This window comes from Aulostomus chinensis, chromosome 15 (genome assembly GCF_037954235.1).
Source record: "Aulostomus chinensis isolate RoL2024-O1b breed Wild chromosome 15, RoL_Achi_v1.0, whole genome shotgun sequence".
Taxonomy (NCBI): domain Eukaryota; kingdom Metazoa; phylum Chordata; class Actinopteri; order Syngnathiformes; family Aulostomidae; genus Aulostomus; species Aulostomus chinensis.
The window spans coordinates 26,271,497-26,287,307 of NC_141334.1; the positions used below are offsets into that span (position 1 = coordinate 26,271,497).

At 47.6% G+C, this 15,811-nt stretch overlaps 1 protein-coding gene across 7 annotated transcripts in view; it reads right to left on the reverse strand.

Annotated features, from left to right (window-relative positions):
• Nucleotides 1–15,811, reverse strand: part of LOC147249295 (homeobox protein PKNOX2-like) — a 99,998-nt gene that overhangs the window by 18,465 nt on the left and 65,722 nt on the right. For 6 of the 7 annotated variants that reach the window (XM_086226293.1, XM_086226291.1, XM_086226295.1 and 3 more), the window contains 2 exons: nucleotides 14,712–14,818; nucleotides 10,179–10,315 (listed from right to left, as the gene is read on the reverse strand). In XM_086226293.1, the coding sequence (XP_086082419.1) occupies nucleotides 10,179–10,315; nucleotides 14,712–14,798 (224 nt within the window). In that variant the 5' untranslated portion in view covers nucleotides 14,799–14,818. Of the gene's footprint in view, nucleotides 1–10,178; nucleotides 10,316–10,448; nucleotides 10,583–14,711; nucleotides 14,819–15,811 lie in introns of those variants that run through there. The other variant, XM_086226297.1, reaches the window with a different exon arrangement.

A 15,811-nucleotide genomic window follows, 5' to 3' on the forward strand; every position in this document is an offset into this window, starting at 1 on the left:
CTGAGTTGACAATAAAAACTGATATTCTGAAATACGCTGTTAACAATCAAGTGAATCCTCAGAATACGCAGCCGTGTCTTCCTGTAAACGGGAGGGAGAGTGACAGTCTGGTCGGGGTTGTTGGGGTCATCTGTCAAGCCTTGGGAACGCCGCATTTTTATCACCACCAGAAACCTGAAAGTGTTTTCCATTTTTTGTCCATGTCTCTTTTGTGACAGCCGTGATTTATCGCTTGTATTTTGGATTTATTTATTTACTTGTCTATTTGAGTATAATGAGATATGGGAAAACAGAAAAATAGATTGAGGGTTCAAGTATCTGCAGCGTCGTGGGGCAGCAGGGACGTGCAAGAGCTTCGTATGATTGGAATTATTCTGTTCAACTGTTCCAGCATTTCCTTTGATTCCACTACGGATCGATCCTTCATGGTCTTTTACAAACATGTGCTGTTCTTAGTCCTTACAAAAGGCAAATAAAACGGCAATAATTTCGTCATCAGAGATGTTCTAACTTGCTCAGGTGGGGAGGACTCTCTTTTCCCTGGATGGTGTTGTTCAAACCGAGGCTCCTCAGCCCGGATGGAGCCGTGGTACGCGTACTGAGCCAGGACAGATCATTTGGCTGCTGTCCCTCAACACGGAGGGTTCTGTCCTGATGATGTCGTGTTCTCCATACTGGGGGCTAAGTTCTGAGTTGTCCCCATCCATTTGTGGCTATGATGTCAAAGCTGTCAGTCAGGGTCTGCCTGAGGAACCGTTCCACAGTTGGACCTGCGATGCCTGAATCCCTCTTCCTCCGTGCTTTCTTTGACCTTTACACAGGAAATCAGGATTAAGGTAGATGGGGTGTGAAAAGGCATGCATTTTTATGAACGCGGACAGAGCTTCTCGTGTGTGTGCACAGTCGCACAACGCGTGTTTTCCAGTCTCCCACTGTACCTCTTCCAACCATCCTGAGCCCCCCACTCCCCACCACCATGTTGGCAGCCAGAAGCAGCAGGTTCTATCTGCAGTGCGACGGAGTGGAGATTGCAGGCTGGGGGATCATTACAAGGGCCATAAAAGAGCGATTTACAGGACTGCCAGTGAGTGGAGTCAGCACGGTCCCCCCCCTCCAGCACTGCACCGTGCTGGGTCACCAACGAAAAGCCCAAAATGGAGAATCAGAGGCCAGCGGGGTACATGATGACTTAAACATGAAGCCGAGGGACGTGGCAGCTCCGGCGACATCTGGTTTATCGTAACTGAGTCCGGGAAGCAAACGAGGACGTGACTTCACGTGTTTGATGGAAGGACAGCACTCAAAGACAGCCACGACATGTACTTGACATCTTTAGCTCCCGAATCTGAGAGAACAGAACTCAGCTTGCCCGACCCAGAGCTGGATGGACCTGGTGATACAAGGTCAAATATTCAGTGGCGTCTGAGGCAGCAGTTTTATGAACGACTCCTAAACATGAATTAAACTGAAACACAAGCATTCAACCAGCAGGTCAACTTCCCACTGCGCATGCTCACTCTACCGGCTCTGGGGTTATCATGGACCCCACTGATGGTCTTAGACACGCCCACGTACTACGGCCAGCTTCGGCTTCGGGCTGCTGACCTTTTCACCACAGGAACACCAGATTTCACTTGTATCATTTATGTCAGGTTTTTTAAGATGTAATTTGAAACTACATTTTCTGACCCAAATGCCGAACTTAAAACTGAATGCAAACATTCATATGGAATATTTTGTTTTCAGAAAGTCCTGGTAAAGATTGTGTTACATAAAGTTTCAAAAATACCAGGTGAGAAGACGCTGGGGTGGTGAGACGCTGCTCAGCTACCGTCTCCGTCTCCAAGGTTACTTCAAATGTCGTATATGTATTCATTCGTGTTTCTATACGATTCCTGCCTGTTCTTGCACCGTGGGTCCGAGAGTACATTTCATCTCTGCTGGATGCACGTAGACTATATTTGACAATAAAGTTGACTTTGACTTCGACCAGTGAACTTTCAGTTCTAGTGAGAAATATCCTTTGAAATTTAAGTTGAATGTCCAAAACGATTGCAGATTTGTGTTTGTACGTGCACTCACATGTGTGTGTGTGTGTGCGTGTGTGCGTGTGTATGCTGAAATCAAAGCAGTGCAGTCGTCACAGGAACAAGCCATGTTTGCCTGCTTTCACAGTTCTGGCAGACCACCGGGAGGGGGGGTGTGCAGGGAGACATGGGGTGGGGTTCAGAGGTATGTGTTTATGTGAGCGTGCGTGAGCTGGAGGTCTCGCTCGCCTGCTCTGCCCCCCACTGTCTGCCAGCCTAATCAGGCCTGCTGTACCTCCATATATTAAAAGGCAGTTTGTGGTGGAGTCCTGCTGTGTCTACTCCTGACAAGGCCCCTGTTTCCCCAGGCTACATGTCTGAAGCACAGCCTGTGTACAACTGGGGGTGAGGGGTTTGGATACATACTGTACAAACTCAGCCTCGCCTTTACTCAGGCTTTACTCAGCCCGTTTCATTTCATGGCAGGTCCTGAACCAGATCCACACAGACGGGACTTAAGTTTGACCTGCAGCTCACTAGCCTGGCGGTGAGAGCAAAAACTACACAAAGACTATGTTTGTCATCTAGACATAGTTCTTCTCTTTGGGGAGACAAAGAAATGAAGATAAAATTCCAGCCTTTCCAGGGGGCATTACACGACAGCTGTGAAGTGCAAATGACGCTCTGTTCTCGTCTGTGTTTGCTGGAGGCCATCCTTGTGCCGGGAAAGAAAACACCGATTGCTAAGTCGCGCTAGCACAAAGCGAAAAGAAAACCCCAAAAAATGTGGACTTTCTCTCTCATCAAAAGTCAAGGGGCGAGGAAACTCGTAAAAGTGTGCGTCTGAAAGAAACAGCCAATAAAACCACTTGAGCTTTGACACAGTTTCCTGCATTCAGCAGCGGCTGAACACAGCACACACTGACCCGATAAATGGAGGCAGCACGGCCTGTTTTACCGCCATCAGACAGCCAGAGTCTCTGCACAGTGGTCGAGAATGCATTAATATATCGTAGCAGTGGGGATAAACTGACTTTATGGTGCATTACAGAGGCAGACAAACACACGAGGAACACAAATGTGGCTGATGCTGTCCTTGGATGTGTCAAATTAAAAACGCTCTCGCTCCCGGTGCACAACGAGGGAGGTCTGCAAACCTTCACTTCTGTGATGCCATTAACAGCAAGTGTAGAACCATTAACACACCCGAGCTGAATAGATTCCTGCGCCTCTGAGAGGTGGGCGACTGTCAGCATGAAATGGCATGTTAACCTTCTCACAAATACACACACAAACCCTTCAATCCAGCCTCAATGCAAAAATCCAGGGCTGACCAGCATGAGAGAGGCTTTCAGCTACAGAGGGGGGGAATGATAATATGCACCATACAGAGTCTCGCACTGCAACACTGGTGTCTTTGTAAAAGGATCCCACCACTGTCAAAACACGGAGGCGATCCAATTCAAATCTCAGGCCAGTTTCTAGGCTGCTGCATGTTCAATAAATAAGCAGAGACAAAATTGATAGAAATGACTGTCCTTCACGGCGTCTGTTGAGGGAAGGAAGAACGCGCTCGGCTCCTGAATACCCTGGAACAAAATGGGCACCTGGACTAACCAGACCATGAACTTGTACGAGACCGGAGGACTGGGCCGACGAGGTCTGATCACCCCGTTAGACACAGACCATAACGCAAAAAAGACACACACACACAGGAAGTAAAGGGGGAAGTGATGTCAAAATACAAGCGGGGGGGGGGGGGGGGGTGATAATGTGCGCCACACGGGGTCTCGCACCGTAGCACTGGTTTCTTTGAAAAAGGATCCCACCACTGTCACTTGCTGATGTCCACCGATGACCAGGACTGAAGCGGACCTTGGCCTTGTTGGACTCACCACAGCCTCCTCTTTGGAGAGCAGGTGAGGACTGAAGACTTCAGGAGATGTTAACCTTTTTCTGGTTCAGGTTTGGTGATTTGTCATCAAAGATGAAAGGAATCTTGAAGCTCGACGACAGACCAGTCTATGAGATTAACTGGCCAATGGTGACCAGGAGCAGCTGGAATAAGATGAATCCATGACAACTGTGGCCCCCTGCTGCGGCGTTCCTGGAGGCGTGTCGGGACAGTGACCGGGCCGACCCTCTCTCTCAACTGGACACCGCTGCACCAAAGAAGGCTTCAGCTAATTTGTGGTTTTAATGTTTTGCTCACCAGCCGCTTCAGCTAAGCACTGGTCTGGTCCCAGCATCCATGTTTCGATCTGTCTTTAATTGTGTGTGCGTCCTTGGTGGGGCAGGTGGCTGTTTCTGTGTGCTGCACCTACAGCACGTAACGCTGCGGGTGCGACTCCTGGAACACACGCTTACCTTCCCCTTCATCATCTATTTTCTCTTAATAAGTTAAGCAAGCAGGAAAGTCCAGCCAGCGCCGAAGTGTGACCTTCAAACAGCATGTTCTTGTTAACTCAGCTCTTGGACTCATCACAAGGACATTTCAGGAGAAAAGGGAGAGTTAGGATGTCTCTTTCAATTAAGTGCATGTCTCCATCTCTACGCCACATCAGCTCTCATCATCTGCAACCTGAAAAACAAGACCCACCAGCTTTTTAATCAGATGCTGAGCATCCATAAGGATCTTTCAAGTAAATGCCACAACTCATTAGGCTAATTACCCTATCACACATTTACTCTGCTGCTAATAACAAAGCAGGAAGAGAGACAGAGGCAGTGAGGAAACCACACATCTCCTCATAAAGTTGGCATTCTAGCAATTAGTGAAAAGAAACATTAAAGCCCACACAGAATTCTCGAGCAAAATAATTAAAGAAAAATGGCGGACATGCTGATTTTCAGCACTCCTCTCTTTTCAAAGTCTACAGCCCCCATATGAGCCGTGTGTCGAGGCAGGAACACTGACGGAACGCACTTCTATCAAAATTAAGGTGCTATTTGTGTCTTTTAGCATAATTTAAGTCTCGTGGGGGCCAGTGACAAGTTGGGTCCATTTTAATTGCATTCGTGACAAGGTGCGTTTCGCCATTATCCCTTTGGGCAAAAAAAAAAATCCTGAAAATACAAATCTGTTTCACTTCCTGTGAAAACAGAAGAGCTCGTGTGTCACCTGAGAAAAGCAAGCATCTCTGCTTCAGCCACACTTGTTATTTTCCCTGGCTATCATTCACGTTTCCAGACTCAGCGGGCGCGAGTCTCACCAGCAGAGAAGTCAAGTTCACATTTATTATCTTATTCTTTGTGCTCCTGCTTGGTCACGCAGGGACACGATGTTCCTTCAGATGAGCCGCACTAATATCTGCCTCATAAATGGGTGCTATCACACATCAGTGCCGAAGAAAGCCTCTACCACTCCAAGTTCCAGAGACGGTTAGCGCCCATCGCACAAGCAGTAGGTCAGTATCTCAAAGCATCTGATGATTAATGGGTCGGTGGGGGAGACCAGGGACGAGTCCCAGAGCCCGGAAGTAAGTTCACATGGTTTAAAGTCATGAAACATACTGGTTTGCTTTAAGTAAGCAGTCTAGTTTAGGTCAGATAAGCATGACATCACTGTGAGTGTGGCGTCCGTTCCACCCTCGTAGTGCATGTATTTCTCCTTCGTAACGTGAGGTTGATGTCGGAGGCTCTGCACCATCAGTGTCACATTCATGAAACCACAACCTTCTAAACATTTCATATGTTAAGACTCCATCAACAGATGCAAGTAGAAACCAATCCATGTCCGTTTTTACGACACCATCACAGGATTGTAGTCGAACTGATGTGCGCCCGACTGAGCTCACAGTCCGTGACAACCACCCTCTTGTGCCTCACACAAATGTTGAAGTTGTTACACTGTGACGACAGCAGTAATTATGGGACTGTTGAGCACTGGCAGAGCTCCTCGAGCTGGTATTATTTGTGATGAACACCCAGCGACACACAAACACTCGGCGAGGCTGCGGTTCTTCTACGACTGAGCATCTTACACGTGAGCTCGTGTCCAGCATCACTGGAGTGCTGACGTGTTCCAGGCTGCAGCCCTCAGCATCAGCGACTCTACCACAACCTTGGGATGTTTGGCTGCTCGCTTCTGCTCTACTTACTTTCCTGTGTATGAGATCTAGTGAGGGATGGGGGGGAGGGATAAAGACCCCCCCCCCCACACACACACACACACACAAAGAGAACTGTGGAAGAGGAGCAGGGACTGATTAGAACTAAGTCCCCCACCAAAACATGGCTGCTCACATCAAAGCGAGTCTGGCATCTCCGAGGAGCTGCTGAGGACTTTACAGTAGCTGGCCTCAGGCCTGAGTGCTGGGTCTGCGCCTGCCTCCACTGCGGTGGCGGCCGATCCCTGCGGGTGGGACAGGGGGTGCCAGGGTGGAAGCCCCGACACAGTGTGCAGTGTCATCATTACAGGACGGACGTTGCAGGGCATATCGCTCCTCATTTGTTTCACCAGTTGTAGTTGCTGGCGCACTGCCTACACCAGGAGATCACCCTGCTCGATTAGAAATGTCTGTATTTTGAATAATTTACTTCATAAATAGATAATACAAGCTCATTATAAGGCTGCATCAATATTCTAGAGATAAGCTGAGCGGGGAGTGAGGTGTTTTCTTTTTTCTTTTTTACTGGTGTTTTGGGTTTTACCCAGCAGTGATTTTCCTTCTTATTTTGTACACCGAACAAGGTGGTGCCTTCCGGGGCTTCGACACAGAAAATAGAAGCATAACATTTGGAACAAATGTCTGTAGGGTGATGCGTAGACAGCCTAAGATTAGAGAGACAAAAAAGTGAGAGACAAAGAGCTTATCTACGGTTCAGTGTGAAAATAGTTTGTTTCAGCTGTTTTCTCTGAGTTAACTGCAAACAAGCATTAAGGTCTGTTAGTGGGCTCACCAACAACCGTTGAGAGGAAGAGAGAGGACAGAACTGCAAAATGATGAAATGAGAAGGAAGTCAGTTGAAATTTCCAGTATTTTTGGTAGTGGACAGCAGGGTGGAGCAGTGGTCCTCACTGTGGCCCCCCAGCAAGAAGGTTGTGGGTGGAGCAGTGGTCCTCCCTGTGGCCCCCATCAAGAAGGTTGTGGGTGGAGCCCCGGCTGCAGCACGGGGTCTTTCTGGGTGAGTCTCCATGTTCTCCCTGTTCCTGCTGGGTTCTCTCTGGTACTCCAGCTTCCTCCACAGTCCAAAGACATCAAGAGGGACCAGGTTAATCCAGACTCTAAATTGACCGTAGGCGTGGCTGGGAGAGCCAATGGTTGTCTGTCTCTATGTGTTGGCCCTGCCATGGACTGGTGACCTGTCCAGGGGGAAGGCTGCTGGGATAGGCTCCACCCCCACCACCCTGAACAGGAGGAGAGGGGGAACATGGAGGGATGGATGGATGGATGGAGGGATGGATTTTTGGAAGTGGCTTAAAGGAAATTATGTACAATGCAAATCAAACCAGTGGGTCACTTTAAAATCAGACTGAAACAGCAAATCCACACCACCTCGGATCAGTAGATCTGATTATTCTAACAGCTCCTCGTCCGCCGCCTCAGCCACCACCATTCATTTCTAGTGGTACTGGTATTGAGTGGCAGAGTTGCATCGTGAAATGAACCCTGGACCCTGACGAGAGATGCTCGCCTTTGAAAATGACTGTGGATGTGATACGGAAAAAGAAACACACTTAATTAAAATCTGAAGTTGTGCGAAGACCAGACATCTCTGTGAGAGGAGAAGCTTCTGATACCTCTTTTATAAACCATCATTTATTCTGGGAGAACTTGAGTCAGAGCAGCACTCTGCTCAAGGGCACCTCAGTGGTTATCATGAGGTGGGGAGTACTGCTAAACTTGTTTGCGATTACTCCTTCCGGTCCAGGGGTCTGGACTGGCGACCCTCCGGTCCCTGGGAGTGGTGTGATCTGTCGACAGCAGTTATCTGACCTGGGAACACCTGGGATCATTGTGAGGTTTCTTTATTGATTTAAAACTGTATCTTAAGAGGTTTGTCTGGTTATATCCAGTTTCCCAGATACTTTCTTTGGTCTACTTACTTGAAGTCACTAAATGATCCATCTAGTATGTATGGATTCATGTCTCATCCCAACAACCAGTCACAAAGGCTGGGGGAATCCTGGTCCACCTTCAGAGGAGCAGCCAGACCACCACAGCGAGCCAGGACTCATTGAATTCGAGTCACAGACGAGGACACTGATGGCGCTTCAGCCCGGCTCGATGAGTCAGAGCTGCTCTTTGGTTCATCAGCATTAAATGAAACGAAGGAGGAACCCTTCACATACAGGTTAGAAAAGCTTTTTTTCAAGATTAGCTTGAAAACAAGGTCAATGCTTGTCACCTTCAGGAAGTCGAACCGCCAGTCAATTTCTGTGTGTGAGGCAGCAGGGGGAGAGAGGAGCGAGGGGAGCGAGGGGAGAGAGGAGCGAGGGGAGAGGGGAGAGAGAAGCGAGGGGAGAGGGTAGAGAGGGGAGAGAGGAGCGAGGGGAGAGGGTAGAGAGGGGAGAGGGGAGAGAGGGGAGAGGGGAGAGAGGAGCGAGGGGAGAGGGTAGAGAGAGGAGAGAGGGGAGAGAACGTCGCTCTGGGAGTCAGTCGCCAGCTGGCTGCTGTGAGGACTGTGATGCTGACACTTGGGGTTCAGAGTCATGGATGTACTCAGTTACATCCTTTCTTCATGCAACTACTGATTGTTTTTACTTTATTTAATTAAATGTCGGTTATCTGCTTCTGGAATTTAAGACCATTGTGTGGGCCAGAGCATATAAGGACGTTTGAAATGACACATTCCTGTGAAAATGTGAGCTCTTCCGGTGTCTTTTTGTCATCCTACGTCCGGGCATCTGCATCAGCTGTCAGGCAGCCAGGAATTACTGCTGTCACAGGCGATAAGGAGCTCAAACAGCGTTTGAAAAGAGAAAATAATTTTAACCGCGTCCAAGAGCCTGAGAGAAGAGTACAAGTGTGTGACTGTTGGACAAGCTACGCAAATGTGGGATTTATGTTCTGCTTTAACAGGAATATTTCCTTTGAATGAGAGAAATGAGTCACAGAAGTGTGTGTGTGTGTGTGTGTGTGTGTGTGTGTGTGTGTGTGTGTGTGTGTGTGAGTGAGTGTGTGTGTGTGTGTGTGTGTGTGTGTGTGTCAAACTCAGTGAGGCTTTTTTTCTGCGGCTTGCCTTAAATTAGTCAGTGGTTCACACTACTTGAAGCTATTTTAACATTTTGTTTGTGTGCATGTCAATCAGTAAATACTGAACTCAAGAGTCTGGAAGGTTTCGCTCGTGTCAGAAAAACAAAGGTTGCCAACAAGTGGCCCCATCAACCTGAGGGGTGAAGCTCAGCTGTGGTGATGCGGTGAATGTTTGCTCTGCACTTTATGCTGCATTATGTGACGCTTTAAAAAATCATAAAAGTTGCAAAACAAAACTGCACTCAACCTGAAAAATTCATAAGCAACAAGAGCAGCAGTCACTTATTCCCAATGAGAGTTTCCAACGCAGGATTCCAGACACCTCAACAGTCGCGAGTGACCAAAGGACGGCAGGACGAGTGATGTGTGAAAGTGAGTTTAGATATATTCAAATTAGCAGCCGCGCCCTGAAGCAGCAACCAATAGCAGATCTGGATTTACTTTTCTACACAAAGCAACAACCACACGACCAAGAACTCCTCTGTTGCACATTGGTATTAAATAGCAACCTGATTACTGCAATAATCTACTACAATAAATCACGGTTTGTATTTCTGTCATAATCTAATCAAAAAAGGGGAAGTGTTGCACTGTACTCCTCAGCTGATACAAGGAGACGAACCCCCAGTAAATCACAACGACATCATCGTTTGAAGGCTCCCTGTCCCACTGATGGCAGCCTGCTGAACTGCACACTTGATATGGGCCACACCTGAATGTCAGCCAGCTGCCCCAGGTGATGATCACGTGTGAGCTCAAGGTCCCGTTAGCTTTTGTTCGCCACAGAGATGATTTTAGCAAGCATCCAAAATCCAGAGAAAAGATCCCACTGGCGTTGGGCCCACATCCCTGCTAAACTCTAGACCTGCCAACAATAAAACCTGGTCCCTGCAGCACAGAGCCGAGTACTGACACCCCTACTAGCCAGGTAACATGAGGGGATTGAACCAACCTGTAAACAGCCCTCTTGTCAGACTCAAGTTGGGCCTGGGGGTCGAGGGTCACACTGACAGAGGTATTTCCTGCTGCAGAGGCTGCTGGGATATGGACCTGTGGGGTCTTGCTGTTCTGCTGAGTCGTGCCCGTCATCTGGAGACAGAAAAGACAACAAGATTCCAGGTTTTAAACTGCTGCAGGAGGATCGCTGGCTCTCTGGTCAACAGCGAGGCAGAATACATGTAAATACACATGAATTACACGGGTTAGCAGCACGTAAACGCACAATATCTGCTGGGGACCGGAGGCCAAGGTCCGTTTGTAATCACTTTTCAAGAGCAGTAAAGTGCAGCTAGCGTCTCCTGCTGCAGACGGGGAATGAGCGTGTCGAAACCACAATGGATCATTTTTGCTTGACAGGTCAGCAGCCTGTTAATGAAGCCGTTAAGCAGAATGACTGTGATAGGACAGATTCAGTAATTGAACAAGGTGCGCTCAGGTCATATATAGATTCCTGTTAAATGATAAATATTCAATTAGCATTTAGCAATTGAACAGTGCCACTTGAGTGAGTGTGTTCACACCTGAGTTATCAGATGCCAATTTGTACTGAGCTGACTTCACCTCTGTAGCATACAAGCTGTATTCCACTGCTGTGTGGAGCCACCACACCTTTCCTCTCCCCCCTTCATTCCCCCAGAGGAGATGAGTCTCTACCACCCCACTCACTCCACCCCACCCAACCCCACCCCCAAGCCCCTTCTTTTTTTGGAGTCAGGGTGGGGTGGGAGGAAGCTTCAAGTCTTAATCCCAGCACCAAATGGGAAATAAATTAGCTTCTTCACACTTAACTAGCTCTCATTTGCATTTGCCAAGCATGCAGACTGCAGCTCAGGAGCTCTCCCCTGGCACTAATCCTCTGGGTGGAAGCAGACGGTGGTGGTGTGGATGGGGAGGAGGGTGAGGCGGTCGAATGAACCCGCTCTACTTCCTCTACATGGGATGCTCTGCAGCGATAGACAAAGCCTGGGTCCAGCCACAGTCCACCGCATTAATGATAATGACCTACTGGTGGCTTCACATTTGCAACTCTACAGGCTAGAAGATGATATTTCCCTGATGTGCAAGACAAAGTCCGACCACCAAAACTCATCCTACGGTAATAAATTTGCTTTTCTCTCATGGTAATATTCTGAGTGACAAAGTGTTTATCTCACGCTATCACAATCATATAAACCAGCCAACTGTAGTATGGCATTGTTGGAGGCCAACAGGAAGTTAGTATGTTATGGATGAGGTATTTCTGTAGTCCAACAGGGAGCTAGCATGTCAAGGATGAGGTATTTTTGTGGTCCAACAGGGAGTTAGCATGTCAAGGATGAGGTATTTTTGTAGTCCAACACGGAGTTAGCTTTTCATGGATGAAGTATTTTTGTAGTCCAACGGGGAGTTAGCATGTCACAGATGAGTTATTTTGTAGTCCAACAGGGAGTTAGCATGTCACAGATGAGTTATTTTTGTAGTCCAACAGGGAGTTAGCATGTCAAGGATGAGGTATTTTGGTAGTCCAACACGGAGTTAGCTTTTCATGGATGAAGTATTTTTGTAGTACAACAGGAAGTTAGCATGTCACAGATGAGTTATTTTTGTAGTCCAACAGCGAGTTAGCATGTCAAGGATGAGGTATTTTTGCAATTAAAACAGGAAGTGGATGACTTAAAGGTTTGTTTTTTCCATCAAGAACATCTTCACTAATAAACAACAGTTGAATGACATCACCTCTCCAGAGCTTCATGCTTTGTTTCTCACCCTGTTGACCTTTAATGTCCTTGACAACCTCGGTCGCCTCCTGTAGACTCCTGTTAGTAACCCAGGTGTTTAGGACACACAGAAGGTACAAATTCTAGAACGTGGAATATACTAGCATGGTTAATACCGTAGAACAAAACCCTGAATATATGAAGCCTGTGTACAACACAGACCATGTTCAGGGCATTTACCCAAAAACCCATAAAGAAACTAAACTGACTTTGAGAAGCGGGAACAGACGTTCAGCAGCTTCCTGCACCACTGTCTTGTCACCTCACTGCAGTTTTATAACTTGTATCCAGGAACGATGAGGTACTACTCAACTGTTGATTAATGAACTGCAACACATCAAAGAGAAAGGCATCGAAGTGATTACACAATAGCAATTTAAAGGAGGGGGAGGCTCCCAGATTTCTATGTACTTTTTGTTATAATCCCTGAATTGTCATGATGGCTCCATGGCGATCAATAAATGATGATGTTTAAAAAAAGGAAGCATCAAATTCCATAATACAGAAGGGATGCGGGGCCAAATTTATCTCCCCCATCAAAACCCTCTACCAGTAAGATTGGTTGGAGCCGTTAAGCTGTCCATCAACAGCCGAAACCAGACTGCTCCTGATGGGGCAGCTTTGCTGTCTGTCAAAAGGCTGAGACCAGGAAGTCTGACGCGAGTATCAACGCCGTGTTGGATCGGTGTTGGGTGAGCAGCACCAAGGAGGACGAGCATGAAGCCAGAAGAAAACACTTCAAAAAAGAAAAAGGTCTTTTGTAGACAAGAGGAAGTACGATAAAAGGCTCCGTGCAACGCACGTGATTCTTGGGGGTTCATTTGCTCGCTGGAGGAGTCTAAAAGAATCAAAAGCTTTAGCTACTGACACGCAAGTAGCAGCCTTTCCTTGGACGGGTAAGAAACCCATTTGCCGACATTGCTAGCGAGCTAGAGAGGCTGTATTTGCGGTGACTTATTGTCAATGAAGGTTGTGAGGTGGAACAAAAGGCTGTGTAGCGGCTGCTGATCTATTTGATGACATATTTTACCAGGGAGGGTGAGTGGGAGCGAGCAGGGAGGGTTCACGATCAGAGGATGATTCAAAAAACCCATTTAGACAGATTTATACCGTATTGCTTGTATATTGTGTCGCTTTCGTAAAATGAAAAAAAAAACATAAAAAAAGAAAGAAAAACAATCCAAAATCGGACGGCGCCTACCCCTCCTTTAAAGGAGGATTTTTTCTTTTAAAAACATAGCAGAGAGCTTTTAAGATGAGTGTAGAAACACGTGTCAGTGGTGGACCGTAACTGCTGAGGCCACAAGCACTCGTCCTCCAGCCTATTGCAGGCTTTACATTGGCTGGTTTGTAATTGGTTGATTATTGGCCTCTACAATGCAAATGAAAGGTTTGGATTGAGGCCAAATTGTGGGAAGTCTGAGGAGCAGAGGAAACTATCAGCTCGTGTTTTCTTTGCTCTGGCAGGTGGGCTGTGGTCTGGCAGTGCAGACTTGGTGAGAAGTGAATGGTGATTCTGAAAAGATCCAAGTTGATTCGTGTAAAACAGACTTAAATATAAATGAATTATGTCCTCCAGACCACCGACCACTCGAAGCGCTTTTACGCTCACGTCTATACACTGTTGGCAAAGGGACAAGGTTCATTTCCACACTGATGATGACATCATCAGGAGCCGTTAGGGGTTCAGCGTCGAGCTCAAGGACACGTTGACACCATCTCCAGGGTAGCGGGAGCCATCGGCACCATTGGGTCTTACAGGCAATTACTATCTCCCACAAATATGCTGACATCTGAAGATTGTATCTTTGAATTACTCATTTTAAAAAGCTTTACATTTTTGGAATTTTCTCTCAGTATTGAATTTAAGCTGGAATTGAACACAACATTCCTCACCGTTTCTGTCGCTGCAGAAATCAATACCCGCCTGCTGTTGGTGCGACTGTGGTTTCTCTGCTTGTTGTCTTTTGTCAAACACGATTCTGAAATGTAGGAACTTGTGTTTTGACTGCGGTATCACTTTATGCAGCGATCTTTGTGGTGGAGCGCTTCTGTCTGTCTGGGAGAGAAATGTGACAGACACTGGAGGACATCAAGAGAAGAAAAACAGTGAACGCGTCTGCATCGAGTGAGAGACCCAGTCGTGTGTGCTGATACACACTCAAACCATGGACAGGAAGACGGGTCGACAAGACTGTGAGAGACAGAATTAAAGCAGGCGAGGATACGATGCTGGGGACAACACCTTGAAAACTCAGTCAGAAGAGAGAAGGCAGACGTGCAAATACACCGAGCGCACGGGAGAGAAGAGACGCCTGCAGCTTACGACCTTCAGCAGAATTAAGAGCGATTTCTCTCTGTAGGACCGGAGGATCGGGGCAGAGCAGGTCCTTAGACTTCCTTCTCATACTTGTGTGAGGCCGGTGGACGTTCAGCTCTGCCCACCTCCTCCCAACCCACCCCCACCCATCCGTCTGTGGTTGTCTGTGCAGTCAAAAACTCCAAATTAATCCGCATCAGCGAATCAGATACAGACTCCAGTTTTTATCTTCTTAAATTCTGAGTCTTGCAAACAAAATATTAACCGAGGTTTCTTCCTCACTTCTCCAGCCAGGGAGGGATGCAAATATTCAAAGCGACTCAGACCAACTTGGGTCGGAAATGGTGGGTTTTTGTGGGCCCCCGACTGCTAATAGATCAGGTGTTGGTACTTTGTGATGAGGGCTGACCTGTTGGCTCTCCTGGTATGATGGTGGAGGAACGCTCTGGGTGGCCATCATTGTCACTGCAGGTGCTGGGGACACATGTTGCATCATGGGATTGCTTCACATTGAGACTGGAGGAAGCAGAAAAAAAAGAAACATGAATTGAGTGCAAAGATTGTAAATTCTATTACAGGAGCAGCCACCAGGTGCTGCTATGATTAAATAATAGAAGCCTCTCTCTCTCTCTCTCCCTCACACACACCTCTCTGTCTCTCTCTCTCTCTCCCTCACACATCTCTCTGTCTCTCTCTCCCTCACACACACCTCTCGCTCTCTCTCTCACACACTCACACACATCTCTCTCTTTCTCTCTCTCTCCCTCATACACACACAAACACACACACTTCTCTCTCTCCCACACACACACACACACCTCTCTCTCTCCCTCACACACACACCTCTCTCTCTCTCTCTCCCTCACCCACACCTCTCTCTCTCTCTCTCTCCCTCACACACACCTCTCTATCTTTCTCTCTCTCCCTCACACACACACACACACCTCTCTCTCTCACTCTCTCCCTCACCCACACCTCTCTCTCTCTCTCTCTCCCTCACCCACACCTCTCTCTCTCTCTCTCACACACACCTCTCTCTCTTTCTCTCTCTCCCTCACACACACACACCTCTCTCTCTCTCTCTCTCCCTCACCCACACCTCTCTCTCTCTCTCTCCCTCACACACACCTCTCTATCTTTCTCTCTCTCCCTCACACACACACACACACACACCTCTCTCTCTCTCTCTCCCTCACCCACACCTCTCTCTCTCTCTCTCCCTCACACACACCTCTCTCTCTCTTTCTCTCTCTCCCTCTCACACACACACTTCTCTCTCTCCTTCTCCATTGAGTCATCGACTTGGTTCCCCGTCGGTTTCTCCCTGCACGTTGAGCTGACAGAACGACTGGTGTTAATGCAACAACACCTCCAGAAGCCCCCCGGTCATGAAGTCCTTACAGGGATTCTTTAGCTGGTTCATGAAGACACTGCACTTGTTTACCGAGTGAAGACACACATTGCTAATTACAGTTGTCCTGAAAGCAACGCATCAGAGAGGAGTAAGTC